The 13,177-nt window shown below is 40.6% G+C and overlaps 1 protein-coding gene across 1 annotated transcript in view; it reads left to right on the top strand.

Moving 5' to 3' along the window:
* LOC113134014 (receptor-type tyrosine-protein phosphatase N2-like) overlaps positions 1-13,177 on the top strand; it is a 178,509-nt gene that overhangs the window by 152,144 nt on the left and 13,188 nt on the right. Inside the window, exons 18-20 of the mRNA XM_026313186.1 lie at positions 1,610-1,729; positions 1,863-2,029; positions 12,413-12,466. Of these exons, the coding sequence (XP_026168971.1) occupies positions 1,610-1,729; positions 1,863-2,029; positions 12,413-12,466 (341 nt within the window). The remainder of the gene's footprint in view (positions 1-1,609; positions 1,730-1,862; positions 2,030-12,412; positions 12,467-13,177) is intronic.

Raw genomic sequence — 13,177 nt, 5'->3', positions numbered from 1 at the left:
CAAGTTCCCTCCTCCAGCTCAGGTTTGTTTTTAAATTATTTTTAATATGACAGAGTTAAGGAAGGAAACATGAAATTGAAAGAAGGAGCTTTTGTAAGTGTTGTAATTACAGCCTAGCTATTATAAAATCTGCATGTTCCAAGCGTTTGCTGATCAGGTTCTAAAGAGTCTTTTTCCAGGATCAATCCTCTTGACCTGAAATCAGTCGGGAGGCCTTCTCAGGGAATAATACTTATGGATAATCTTGAGACTGTGGTGTCTCAAAAAGTCAGTATTGAGTACACAGGTCTTAGCCCACAGTCGAAAAGATCATGTAAAGATTTTTGTCTAAAAACCTCAGTCCAGAGCTGCTGCTCATCATGGATCCATCTCAGGTTCATTAAGTAGCTTCTCTGTGTTCAGGCTTTAACCAGGCTCCTGGTGTTGGGCCCCAGTCGACTTAACCAGCATTACTGGGTCTTATCAAGCTCCTTAATCAGGCGCTGCCAAGGTTATTACACAACATGTATCACATCAGGATTCTGCCCTTGGACACAATAGCAGGCATCTACTCTTGAAGTAAAACACGCGTGATGAGAAACCGTGCAGAAAAGCACAGTGTGCGGATAAATAAGGGTTTAAAAAAAGATTGCATTTTGAAAAACCTTAGGTTTTTCAAAATGCAATCTTTAGATCCATGAGACCAGTCAGTGAAGCTGTTGGGGCTGAGGGGAGCGAGGAGGCGCCGTAACTCAAAACCCGCCACAATTAACGTCAGTTAAATCTCTGTCAGTGTGTGGCAGCGTCCCTGGCTGAACGGCAGGTGCAGCCATCTTGATTATCTAACGCAATGATGTGGGAGCGGTATTGTTTTATGGCTTCCATTAACAGCTGACTGTTACCTCTGATCAGAGTCGAATGGATCTCCAGAGCCGGCCCACCCTCCGGCTGTGAGAATATGACTGCCAGCAGGAAAAATACGACTGAGTGCCCGGTCTCGCTGAGGAATGACCCAGTTGGGGGAGGGAACAGCCTCAACAGCAATTACTTATCATGCCATGGTGCTTGACTTCCTTGTAGTTTCTTTGCAAAGTTTGAAACACAGTGTTTGGATTGAGTCTTCGGTTTCATTTTCCCTTCCACCCCCAAAAACAGACACATCTACTCTTCCAAAATGCTAGATAGAACAAAATTAAAGTAATTATGGACCAATATCCAAGCGAGTGGGTGAGTGAGGACACGTCACTGTTCCTCTTGGCAGATTTTGGGAAGTGTTGACAGCTTCGTATGAGATTGTGTTCCAAATTGAGCTCTCCACTACTTCAACAACGTGACTCCTACTCTTAGGAAATGGCTGTGACATTTTACATTGCTTGACATTTGAAATAACTTTGAAAGTTTTTAAAGAACATTAGGTACATTAGCTAGAACATAAATCCCTGGCTGAAAATGGATCATCTGTACTTACACATCAGGCATTTAAAAAAATATTATCCTGTAGGTTTCTCAGTGACAGCTTTGTTAGATTAGAGGAGCAGAGCTAAACAAAGTGAGTAAAGCAGCTTGTGAAGGTGACGTGAGGCATTCACTTACCGCTGCGACGAGTCTTACCGAGCTTGTTTGTTGGCAGATGGTGTGGGAGAATGGCTGCGTGGTCATTGTCATGCTGACACCTCTCGTCGAGAGCGGGGTCAAGCAGTGCTACCATTATTGGCCTGATGAGGGATCCAACCTGTACCACATCTACGAGGTAAAATGTCTCAGCAGGAGATGAAGTGACCTTTGCCCTGTGCAGGAGGTTATTAGGTCAACAACTAATTTTTTTAGGGACTCTGATTGGCCGGCAGTGATTGGATTGCTTGTACATTTCCATATGCTCGTAGGTCAACCTGGTGTCTGAACATATCTGGTGTGATGACTTCCTGGTTCGTAGCTTCTACCTGAAGAACATGCAGACCAACGAGACGCGGACCGTCACTCAGTTCCACTTCCTGACCTGGCTGAACCAGAATGTCCCAGAAACCAGCCGGATGCTCCTTGACTTCCGCAGGTAGGGAGCTTCTTCAAAAACTTCACACACATTAAACTCAACTTATTCTTCACGGTTACCTTTTGAAATCAGTGTGATGTTTTAGAGGGGAGTTTGTCCAACAGCACCATGCTGTAGTGTTTTTCACTGCTACTCCAACACCTGTGTTGGCATGAGGAGGAACAAAACAGCTACGTGATGGCAGAGAACCAGTGGGACACACTAATGATCCCTCACTGGCTTCCCATTGCATTACCGTCCATTATATTCTTGGAAAACACGGGCTATTTCAACCATGAGGATACATTGTGTAATAAAATAATAAAATGGGAAAGTAATAGAGAATATTTAAGCATTGTACTCAAAGAGTTTCTTGAACTCCTTTTCATTTGAAGTCCATATAGTAAAGTGCTTAAGCCTGCCTTTCATGTAGACAGCAAAAGCACAGAGATTTTAAACAAACTTTTTGGTGTCTGTTTGAAAGTGGTCTTCAGAGAAAATACACTTTGATAACAGGATTCATTTCCACTGAAGAACACCGCTTCGTAAAATGAAAAGTCACTACAGTCCATCTCTCAAAATGCTGGTTATGAGTGATTTTGTCTTTGCTTTGGGTTGTTCACCCAAAGCTTTTATTCACAAAGTCCTGTAAATAGACATAAGAGAGAAGTTTTATGCAGCTGGAAATGTTTTTGGCTATTTGTGCCCTCCTCCCCCCTTTGTTCTGTCAGAAATACTGATGTCCAAAATAAAATAATAATACTTCCCAACCTGTTGCATTACACCACTATGGCCTGTCGCTGTCTATATTCTACTAAGACACTTGGGCATCTTGCACACATTAGAAAATTCAACAATCTAATGTCTGTATCTGGATCTCCTGTGGTCAGCTGTGGTAATTCCAGCCTTCAGAACAGGTCCTCAAATGCATCATGGTCATAAGTTAGAGTTTCTGCAGGTTTTAAGCCTTTTTATAGGAATTACAGCTGAACGACTGACAAGTTGACATAGAATATATGGGTGAGGGTCATGGACAGGTTTCTTATTGTTTTGTTTTGTATTAAAAGAAAAGTAAATTGAAGGAGGTTAAACAGAAGGTCCTGGAGTTGTTTGTCTGCCCCTACTTTGGCTTTTGTGGCCAGTTCACAGTGTAATAGCTTCAAACCTCTCACTCCTCCGTGAGCATCTATATATCCTCAAACATTCTGGGCATGTTCCAGTCGATAACGCTGCAATTCAGGATGCACTGAGGGAACTCTGCCGGAGTGATCCTTTATCTCCAGCGCCTTTATTGCCGCTCCCCTCCTTCTCCCCTTCGACCTCTTTTAAACTGATATACTGTATTGCCTATTAGGTGGGAGCCGCCCTGGCCCGTTTTCTCTGATTCACTGTGGATTTTCTCGAGCGATAGACCCCAGCTCGGTTTTATATATAGGCCTGGTGTCGCCAAGTTACTGGCGCACATCATTTAGGTGAGATATCAAGAGAGAGAGTTTGTGGTCACAGCTATTATAAAAGGGTCTGGTGGGCGTCACCACCCATCATAAGTTAGGAAATATTGCCTTTACTCACAGGGCGTCGGGGTCAGAACACAATGAAGAAAGCACAGAGGGAATATTTTTCACTTTTATTACGGCAGAAATGGTACTTTCACAATAACAACCTGGCCTTTTTTTGCTGTTTCTCCTTCTTTGCCTTTCCACCTCGATGGTTTTCAGGATGGCAGTTTGAATATCTCCCCTTCTTTTAAGCTCATGCCAGCATGTTTTTTTTTTTTTTTTAAACCTTACTCACAACTGACCGACTGAGCCGACGCATTGCTTACAAATCCTCTCTGTCTTTTTTCCCTTGTTTTACCAGCTAACTAGCGGTTGCCAGTGTCATTTTTGTGATGTTGCAGCTAGTAATATAAGCCCAGTTGCATAGTCACAAAAGTGATCATTGGAGACTGTGACTCTGCAACCAAGGGGCCTCATGGTTCCTCCCTTCCTCCCGTTTTTCTCCTCTTTTATCTTCGTCTTCTTTTCCCCTCCTAGTCTTTCTCTCTCCTTGCTGTGCCCAGTGACCTGAGATGACCTCTCGCCTTTTTGCTTGCTCATGGTTCGCTTGACTGCCTCCGATCACCTCCCACCTCCTCCTTTTCACTTTTGATTTCCTCTTTCCCACCCTTTATCTGTCACTTCTTCTCTGTTTTACCCATATCTGACTTGTGGTCTCAGAAAATGTCCACACTAAAAGAAAACACCTTGATGGTTTAGGCCTGCAGCCACACTAAGCAGGTACTTGACTGTTTCTGATTTCCCAGCTCACAGTGTATACAGAGTGGAAGCTGTGGACCAATAAAGTTAAGACAACATCTCACTGTCATGTCTAACCTTCTCTCTGATCGATTATTTTAAATGTCAGCCGATCATACAGTCCAGATGTTGTCGTTAAACTATATTTATGTTTATTCAGTCACTCAATTTCACATTAAAGCTGTTGGGATTAGTTTGGATTCAGTGTGTTAGTGCAGGAGTAAAGTGTAACACACACCAGTGCTGCTGATGTGCAAAACACTGTTTTTTATAGTGTCGTCACATGCTGCACCAACTGTTTATTCTGTCTGTCTGATTCTGTCTGACTGGTTCTGTCTGACTGATTCTGTCTGACTGATTCTGTCTGATTCTGTCTGACTGGTTCTGTCTTGATTCTGTCTGACTGGTTCTGTCTGACTGATTCTGACTGATTCTGTCTGATTCTGTCTGACTGGTTCTGTCTTGTTTCTGTCTGACTGGTTCTGTCTGATTCTGTCTGACTGATTCTATCTGATTCTGTCCAACTGATTCTGTCTGATTCTGACTGATTCTGTCCGACTGGTTCTGTCTGATTCTGTCCGACTGGTTCTGTCTGATTCTGTCCCACTGATTCTGTCTGATTCTGACTGATTCTGTCTGTCTGATTCTGTCTGATTCTGTCTGACTGATTCCGTCTGTCTGATTCTGTCCAACTGATTCTGATTCTGTCTGTCTGATTCTGTCTGACTGACTGGTTCTGTCGGATTCTGTCTGACTGATTCCATCTGATTCTGTCTGACTGATTCCGTCTGATTCTGTCTGACTGATTCCGTCTGATTCTGTCTGACTGATTCCATCTGATTCTGTCTGACTGATTCCGTCTGATTCCGTCTGTCTGATTCTGTCTGATTGATTCTGTCTGATTGTGTGATTCTGTTTAATTGATTCTGTCTGATTCTGTCTGACTGATTCTGTCTGACTGATTTTGTCTGATTCTGTCTGACTGATTCTGTCTGATTGATTCTGTCTGATTCTGTCTGATTGATTCTGTCTGATTCTGTCTGATTGATTCTGTCTGATTCTGTCTGACTGATTCTGTCTGACTGATTCTGTCTGATTGATTCTGTCTGATTCTGTCTGACTGATTCTGTCTGACTGATTTTGTCTGTCTGATTCTGTCTGATTCTGTCTGACTGATTCCGTCTGTCTGAATCTGTCTGATTGTCTGATTCTGTCTGATTGATTCTGTCTGATTCTGACTGATTCTGTGATTCTGTCTGACTGATTCTGTCTGATTGATTCTGTCTGATTATGTCTGATTGATTCTGTCTGATTCTGTTTGATTCTGTCTGATTGATTCTGTCTGATTATGTCTGATTGATTCTGTCTGATTCTGTCTGTCTGATTCTGTCTGATTCTGTCTGATTGATTCTGTCTGATTCTGTCTGATTGATTCTGTCTGATTCTGTCTGACTGATTCTGTCTGATTCTGTCTGATTTTGTCCATCTGATTCTGTCCGCCTGATTCCATCTGTCTGATTCCGTCTGTCTGATTCTGTCTGATTGATTCTGTCTGATTGTGTGATTCTGTTTAATTGATTCTGTCTGATTCTGTCTGACTGATTCTGTCTGACTGATTTTGTCTGATTCTGTCTGACTGATTCTGTCTGATTGATTCTGTCTGATTCTGTCTGATTGATTCTGTCTGATTCTGTCTGACTGATTCTGACTGATTCTGTCTGATTGATTCTGTCTGATTGATTCTGTCTGATTCTGTCTGATTCTGTCTGACTGATTCTGTCTGACTGATTTTGTCTGTCTGATTCTGTCTGATTCTGTCTGACTGATTCCGTCTGTCTGAATCTGTCTGATTGTCTGATTCTGTCTGATTGATTCTGTCTGATTCTGACTGATTCTGTGATTCTGTCTGACTGATTCTGTCTGATTGATTCTGTCTGATTATGTCTGATTGATTCTGTCTGATTCTGTCTGTCTGATTCTGTCTGATTCTGTCTGATTGATTCTGTCTGATTCTGTCTGATTGATTCTGTCTGATTCTGTCTGACTGATTCTGTCTGATTCTGTCTGATTGATTCTGTCTGATTCTGTCTGACTGATTCTGTCTGATTCTGTCTGTCTGATTCTGTCTGACTGATTCTGTCTGATTCTGTCTGTCTGATTTTGTCTGATTCTGTCTGTCTGATTCTGTCTGACTGATTTTGTCTGATTCTGTCTGACTGATTCCGTCTGTCTGATTCTGTCTGATTGATTCTGTCTGATTGTCTGATTCTGTCTGATTTTGTCTGATTCTGTCTGACTGATTCTGTCTGACTGATTCTGTCTGACTGATTCTGTCTGATTCTGTCTGACTGATTCTGTCTGATTCTGTCTGACTGATTCTGTCTGATTGATTCTGTCTGATTCTGTCTGACTGATTCTGTCTGATTCTGTCTGATTGATTCTGTCTGATTCTGTCCGTTTGATTCTGTCTGTCTGATTCTGTCTGATTGATTCTGTCTGATTGTCTGATTCTGTCTGATTGATTCTGTCTGATTCTGTCTGATTGATTCTGTCTGATTCTGTCTGACTGATTCTGTCTGATTCTGTCTGATTGATTCTGTCTGATTCTGTCCGTTTGATTCTGTCTGTCTGATTCCATCTGTCTGATTCTGTCTGATTGATTCTGTCTGATTGTCTGATTCTGTCTGATTGATTCTGTCTGATTCTGTCTGATTGATTCTGTCTGATTCTGTCTGACTGATTCTGTCTGATTCTGTCTGATTGATTCTGTCTGATTCTGTCCGTTTGATTCTGTCTGTCTGATTCTGTCTGATTCTGTCTGATTCTGTCTGATTGTCTGATTCTGTCTGATGATTCTGTCTGATTCTGTCCGTTTGATTCTGTCTGTCTGATTCTGTCTGATTCTGTCTGATTGATTCTGTCTGATTGTCTGATTCTGTCTGATTGATTCTGTCTGATTCTGTCTGACTGATTCTGTCTGATTCTGTCTGATTGATTCTGTCTGATTCTGTCCGTTTGATTCTGTCTGTCTGATTCTGTCTGATTCTGTCTGATTCTGTCTGATTGATTCTGTCTGATTGTCTGATTCTGTCTGATGATTCTGTCTGATTCTGTCTGACTGATTCTGTCTGATTCTGTCTGATTGATTCTGTCTGATTCTGTCTGACTGATTCTTTCTGATTCTGTCTGTTTGATTCTGTCTGATTGATTCTGTCTGATTCTGTCTGATTGATTCTGTCTGATTCTGTCTGACTGATTCTGTCTGATTCTGTCTGACTGATTCTGTCTGATTCTGTCTGACTGATTCTGTCTGATTCTGTCTGTTTGATTCTGTCTGATTGATTCTGTCTGATTCTGTCTGATTGATTCTGTCTGATTCTGTCTGACTGATTCTGTTTGATGATTCTGTCTGATTCTGTCTGATTGATTCTGTCTGATTCTGTCTGACTGATTCTGTCTGATTGATTCTGTCTGATTCTGTCTGACTGATTCTGTCTGATTCTGTCTGACTGATTCTGTCTGATTCTGTCTGACTGATTCTGTTTGATTCTGTCTGATTGATTCTGTCTGATTGATTCTGTCTGATTCTGTCTGATTGATTCTGTCTGATTCTGTCTGACTGATTCTGTCTGATTGATTCTGTCTGATTCTGTCTGACTGATTCTGTCTGATTCTGTCTGACTGATTCTGTCTGATTCTGTCTGACTGATTCTGTCTGATTCTGTCTGTTTGATTCTGTCTGATTGATTCTGTCTGATTCTGTCTGATTGATTCTGTCTGATTCTGTCTGTTTGATTCTGTCTGATTGATTCTGTCTGATTCTGTCTGATTGATTCTTTCTGATTCTGTCCGTTTGATTCTGTCTGTCTGATTCTGTCTGACTGATTCTGTCTGATTGATTCTGTCTGTCTGATTCTCTCTGACTGATTCTGTCTGAATTTGTCTGTTTGATTCTGTCCGTCTGATTCTGTCTGATTGATTCTGTCTGATTCTGTCTGACTGATTCTGTCTGATTCTGTCTGATTGATTCTGTCTGATTCTGTCCGTTTGATTCTGTCTGTCTGATTCTGTCTGATTGATTCTGTCTGATTCTGTCTGACTGATTCTGTCTGATTCTGTCTGATTGATTCTGTCTGATTCTGTCTGATTGATTCTGTCTGATTCTGTCTGACTGATTCTGTCTGATTCTGTCTGACTGATTCTGTCTGATTCTGTCTGTCTGATTCTGTCTGATTCTGTCCGTTTGATTCTGTCTGATTCTGTCTGACTGATTCTGTCTGACTGATTCTGTCTGATTGATTCTGTCTGACTGATTCTTTCTGTTTGATTCTGTCCGTTTGATTCTGTCTGATTCTGTCTGACTGATTCTGTCTGATTCTGTCTGACTGATTCTGTCTGATTCTGTCTGTCTGATTCTGTCCGTTTGATTCTGTCTGATTCTGTCTGACTGATTCTGTCTGACTGATTCTGTCTGATTGATTCTGTCTGACTGATTCTTTCTGTTTGATTCTGTCCGTTTGATTCTGTCTGATTCTGTCCGTCTGATTCTGTCTGATTCTGTCTGACTGATTCTGTCTGATTTATTCTGTCTGACTGATTCTGTCTTTGATTCTGTCTGACTGATTCTGTCTGATTCTGTCCGTTTGATTCTGTCTGACTGATTCTGTCTGATTGATTCTGTCTGACTGATTCTGTCTGATTGATTCTGTCTGATTGATTCTCTCTGACTGATTCTGTCTGATTGATTCTGTCTGATTGATTTTGTCCGTCTGATTCTGTCTGATTCTGTCTGACTGATTCTGTCTGATTGATTCTGTCTGACTGATTCTGTCTGATTGATTCTGTCTGACTGATTCTGTCTGATTGATTCTGTCTGATTGATTTTGTCCGTCTGATTCTGTCTGATTCTGTCTGACTGATTCTGTCTGATTGATTCTGTCTGACTGATTCTGTCTGACTGATTCTGTCTGTTTGATTCTGTCCGTCTGATTCTGTCTGATTCTGTCTGATTGATTCTGTCTGATTGATTCTGTCTGATTGATTCTGTCTGATTGATTCTGTCTGACTGATTCTGTCTGATTGATTCTGTCTGATTGATTTTGTCCGTCTGATTCTGTCTGATTCTGTCTGACTGATTTTGTCTGATTGATTCTGTCTGATTGATTCTGTCTGACTGATTCTGTCTGACTGATTCTGTCTGATTGATTCTGTCTGATTGATTTTGTCCGTCTGATTCTGTCTGATTCTGTCTGACTGATTCTGTCTGATTGATTCTGTCTGATTGATTCTGTCTGACTGATTCTGTCTGATTGATTCTGTCTGATTGATTTTGTCCGTCTGATTCTGTCTGATTCTGTCTGACTGATTCTGTCTGACTGATTCTGTCTGACTGATTCTGACTGATTCTGTCTGATTGATTCTGTCTGACTGATTCTGTCTGACTGATTCTGTCTGTTTGATTCTGTCCGTCTGATTCTGTCTGGCATCAAGTCACTTAATGTTTGGGTGGTGAACAGATTCATGACCCAACCCAATATTATTCTTGTTCAATTCTCTGATGAATGCAGATGAATATGATTGTTGTTTGCTAATTGCAGATAGATTTTAGATTTTCCTGCTTGAATTGGGTCTTAGCCAGGCTGTATTTTTATTAATGAAGCACATTAAAATAAATGGGAGGTTGTATATTGTGTATTTGGTGAAACGTTGACCGTGATGCTCGCGTTGCTGTCTGAAGGAGGACGAACAGGAGGACTTTTATGTGTGTTCCTGTGGTTTAGGCATTTCAGCGTGGATGGCGATCTTTACAGAAACGATCTAGAGATGCTAATGTGGTCTCATATAAACTGTCTCATGTGGTTTTCGTATAAACCTGTTAGTGTGGCTGCATCCTGACTCTTTCCTCTCTCCACATCAGTTTGTCTTTTCCTTTCTGTCTCTCACATTCACAGCATCTCTTCTCTGTCTTCACCCGGTCCAGCTTTCTCTTTATCTCTTTTGTCTGTCTCTTTCTGACTCTCCGTCAAGCTTGAATCTCTCTTACGGGGCATTTGCTTTGAATCCCACACCCCTCTGTACACCCCCTACCCCGCCTGTTGGTGATCCTCTGTCGGCTGTTTCCATGGCAACATCACTTTTGATTGTCTGCAGTGAGCTTTGACTTTTCAGTTTTGATTGGGGTGGAGAATGAAAATGTGGGGGATTTTTTTTCATTCTGTGATGTTGCTTGTTGTGCATCTACAGGATGTTTCTAAAAATCGATTTAATAATGTACCAAAAATGCACACATTGTCTAAAAGTAAAGTTTTCTTATCTGTAAAATTACTGAGAACATTAGCAGCAGTTCTGTGCTCTGTTTGGCCACTGATCAACACATATATCATTTTGTTGTTTGTCTTTAATATATCAGAAATTGTCAGATGAAAAGCACGTTCACAGAAATACAACCTGATGAAAAAGCATGGTCCTTCTTGTTTATTGCGAACGTCTCCCACAGCTGCATAACACTCAGGATTTGTTCAGTAACAGAACCACTTTAATCTTTATCTTTTTGCACAAATAAGTGCAGAAGTTTATTAAAAGAAAAGAAATCTTAACGGTTTTTGAGGTGTCTTGCAGACTAACAGACATCAAAATCATAGCCCCTGTGGTGGAGGTAAACATTTTATAGTTTAAATAAAATGATGTCATAAAATGAAGGGAGGCACAAGTTTTGAAAGAAGAAAAAGCTGTTTTTTTTATGAGGATATTACCATGTTTCAAGCAAATTCACTGCAAGAATAAATGACCGTGGAAAGTTTAAGTTGAAGGAAGGAAAAAATGAAGCATCAACACTGCATGTCTGAGGTTTCTTTCCTTGATTGAGTGATGTATTATGGATCTCACACACCACGCACCATGCCTTTACATAATATGTGCCTGCTGAACGTGGTTATTTAGAGGTATCACCATGAAATAGAATCAGAGATGATCTCCAGCTGGGATCAAACTCACAGCTCGCTGCTCTGTGCTCAGATAGAAGCTGCATGTTTGTGTGGCGCCATTGGCTGCTGTGCATGTTGATGAACAAGGTGTGAAGTTTTTACCACGTTTTCTTTTTAAAGAATGCAGCTTTCAGCACAGCGTTTGAGTTTTTATTCAGGTATGGAAGTAGCGGTGATGCAAAACCACATCCTCTGCTGTGGATTATTAGGAAAACAGCAACGTTTCTCAGTGGTTCAGCCATAATACTTCAGAACTGTCTGGGTTTTAAAAATAGATAAGCAATACTAAGAAAATACATCTGTTTTCTTTATGTCATGGTTCCATCACTGAAGTAATGTTGTTCTTAAAGGTGTGAAATACGTACATGTGGTTTTACGTTTTAATAAATTACTTGATTTTTGGCTGCGTTTTTCTTTTTTTTTTTTATTTCAACAATATCAGTATTGTATACTACCTGGGAAGAAAGAGAGGTCCAGATCTAGTCAGTACTGACAAAGGTTCTTGATCACAGACCCTTTTTTGTCTTAGATCCACTACTTCTACCTTTTTAGGGCAGTTTTGACAATTTTAAAAAATGAGAAATTAGAGGAGCTGGGTAGAGTTGGGTAGCAAGAAAACTTGTCAGCACAAGGCCACCGTAGTGCAGTTGAAGTGTTCATTCACACCTTGTGGCCTTTTTTAACAAAATCAGCTTTGCTGTCTGAAACAATGACTGTTGAAACCTGAATCACACTCACTGCTTAAACTGCCTGGTCCACATTGCACAGTGAATCAGTTTTTACACACATACAATTAGTCTTTTTCAGAGTTGAACTCACTGAGGGAAGCTTGTAATTACTCACAACACTGTAGACCATAGACAGGGTAAGTGGTCTTGGATGAGTGTGAACCAAAGGCCTTCATAGTAGTGTTTAGTATCACATAATAACAATAAAGCCTTTAGACATTTCAAGCTTAGAAAATCTGTGCAGATGTGCATATGATCAGGTCCTACTAAGGTTTCTGACTATGTGTTCCTAATAGAAATAGGAACTATAATAGGTGTGCATGTTCTCTGTGGTTATTTTTAAAAAGCCCAGGAACATTATGTACTGATTTCTTCTTTCTGCTCTGTTTTTTACAGGAAAGTTAACAAGTGCTACCGGGGACGCTCGTGTCCTATCATAGTTCACTGCAGGCAAGTATAGAAAAACAAAAATGGTTTTTGTTTGTTTGTTTGTTTGTTTGTTTTAAATGTTGTTAATGAGCAACTAAGCTGATAAACAGATGCTGTACTGATCATTTTACTCGAGTCATTTGAAGCTGAACTTAACCACGTTCAGCATATGAAGGGCAACAGACATATTAACTAAAAAAGTAAACAAAAAGTGCGTATGCATGAAATCACATCTGCACAGCCTCACCACCTGAGGAAATAATTCAGACATTATAAAATCATATTTAGAAGAAAAATCTGCCACATTTTTTTGTGCAGTGATTGGGTTAAAGAAAAATAACAACAATATGACGTAGTGGTTTTTCAAGGTAATGAAACTGGACATTTCTCAGCCAAACTGCTGGATTATATGAAAAGTATGAAACCTGTCTTTATAGCTGTCTTTACGAAGCAGCAGCAGCTGGATCAGCCTAAAGCCCAGTTACTTTTATGACTGTCTGTGTCAGTGGTTAGATAAGCAGTAAAACCTCCATTTGTTGGTTTGTTACCTGGTCTAGATCTTGCATTAACAATCACACACACAGTATTTGTGAAGCTGTTGCAGTTAGTGTTATACGGCTGTCACTGTGTTCAGTTTGACATGAAGCAAATTGTCACATACCTTACAGCGCCAGTCATGCAGATCTAAGATCTCAGCAGAAAGGTGCTACCTCTGAGCTGTATGTTCATCAA

This window comes from Mastacembelus armatus, chromosome 17 (assembly GCF_900324485.2).
Source record: "Mastacembelus armatus chromosome 17, fMasArm1.2, whole genome shotgun sequence".
NCBI classification, from domain to species: Eukaryota; Metazoa; Chordata; class Actinopteri; order Synbranchiformes; family Mastacembelidae; genus Mastacembelus; species Mastacembelus armatus.
Note: the sequence above shows the minus strand (reverse complement) of the source record. Positions and strands in the feature narration are given on the sequence as shown.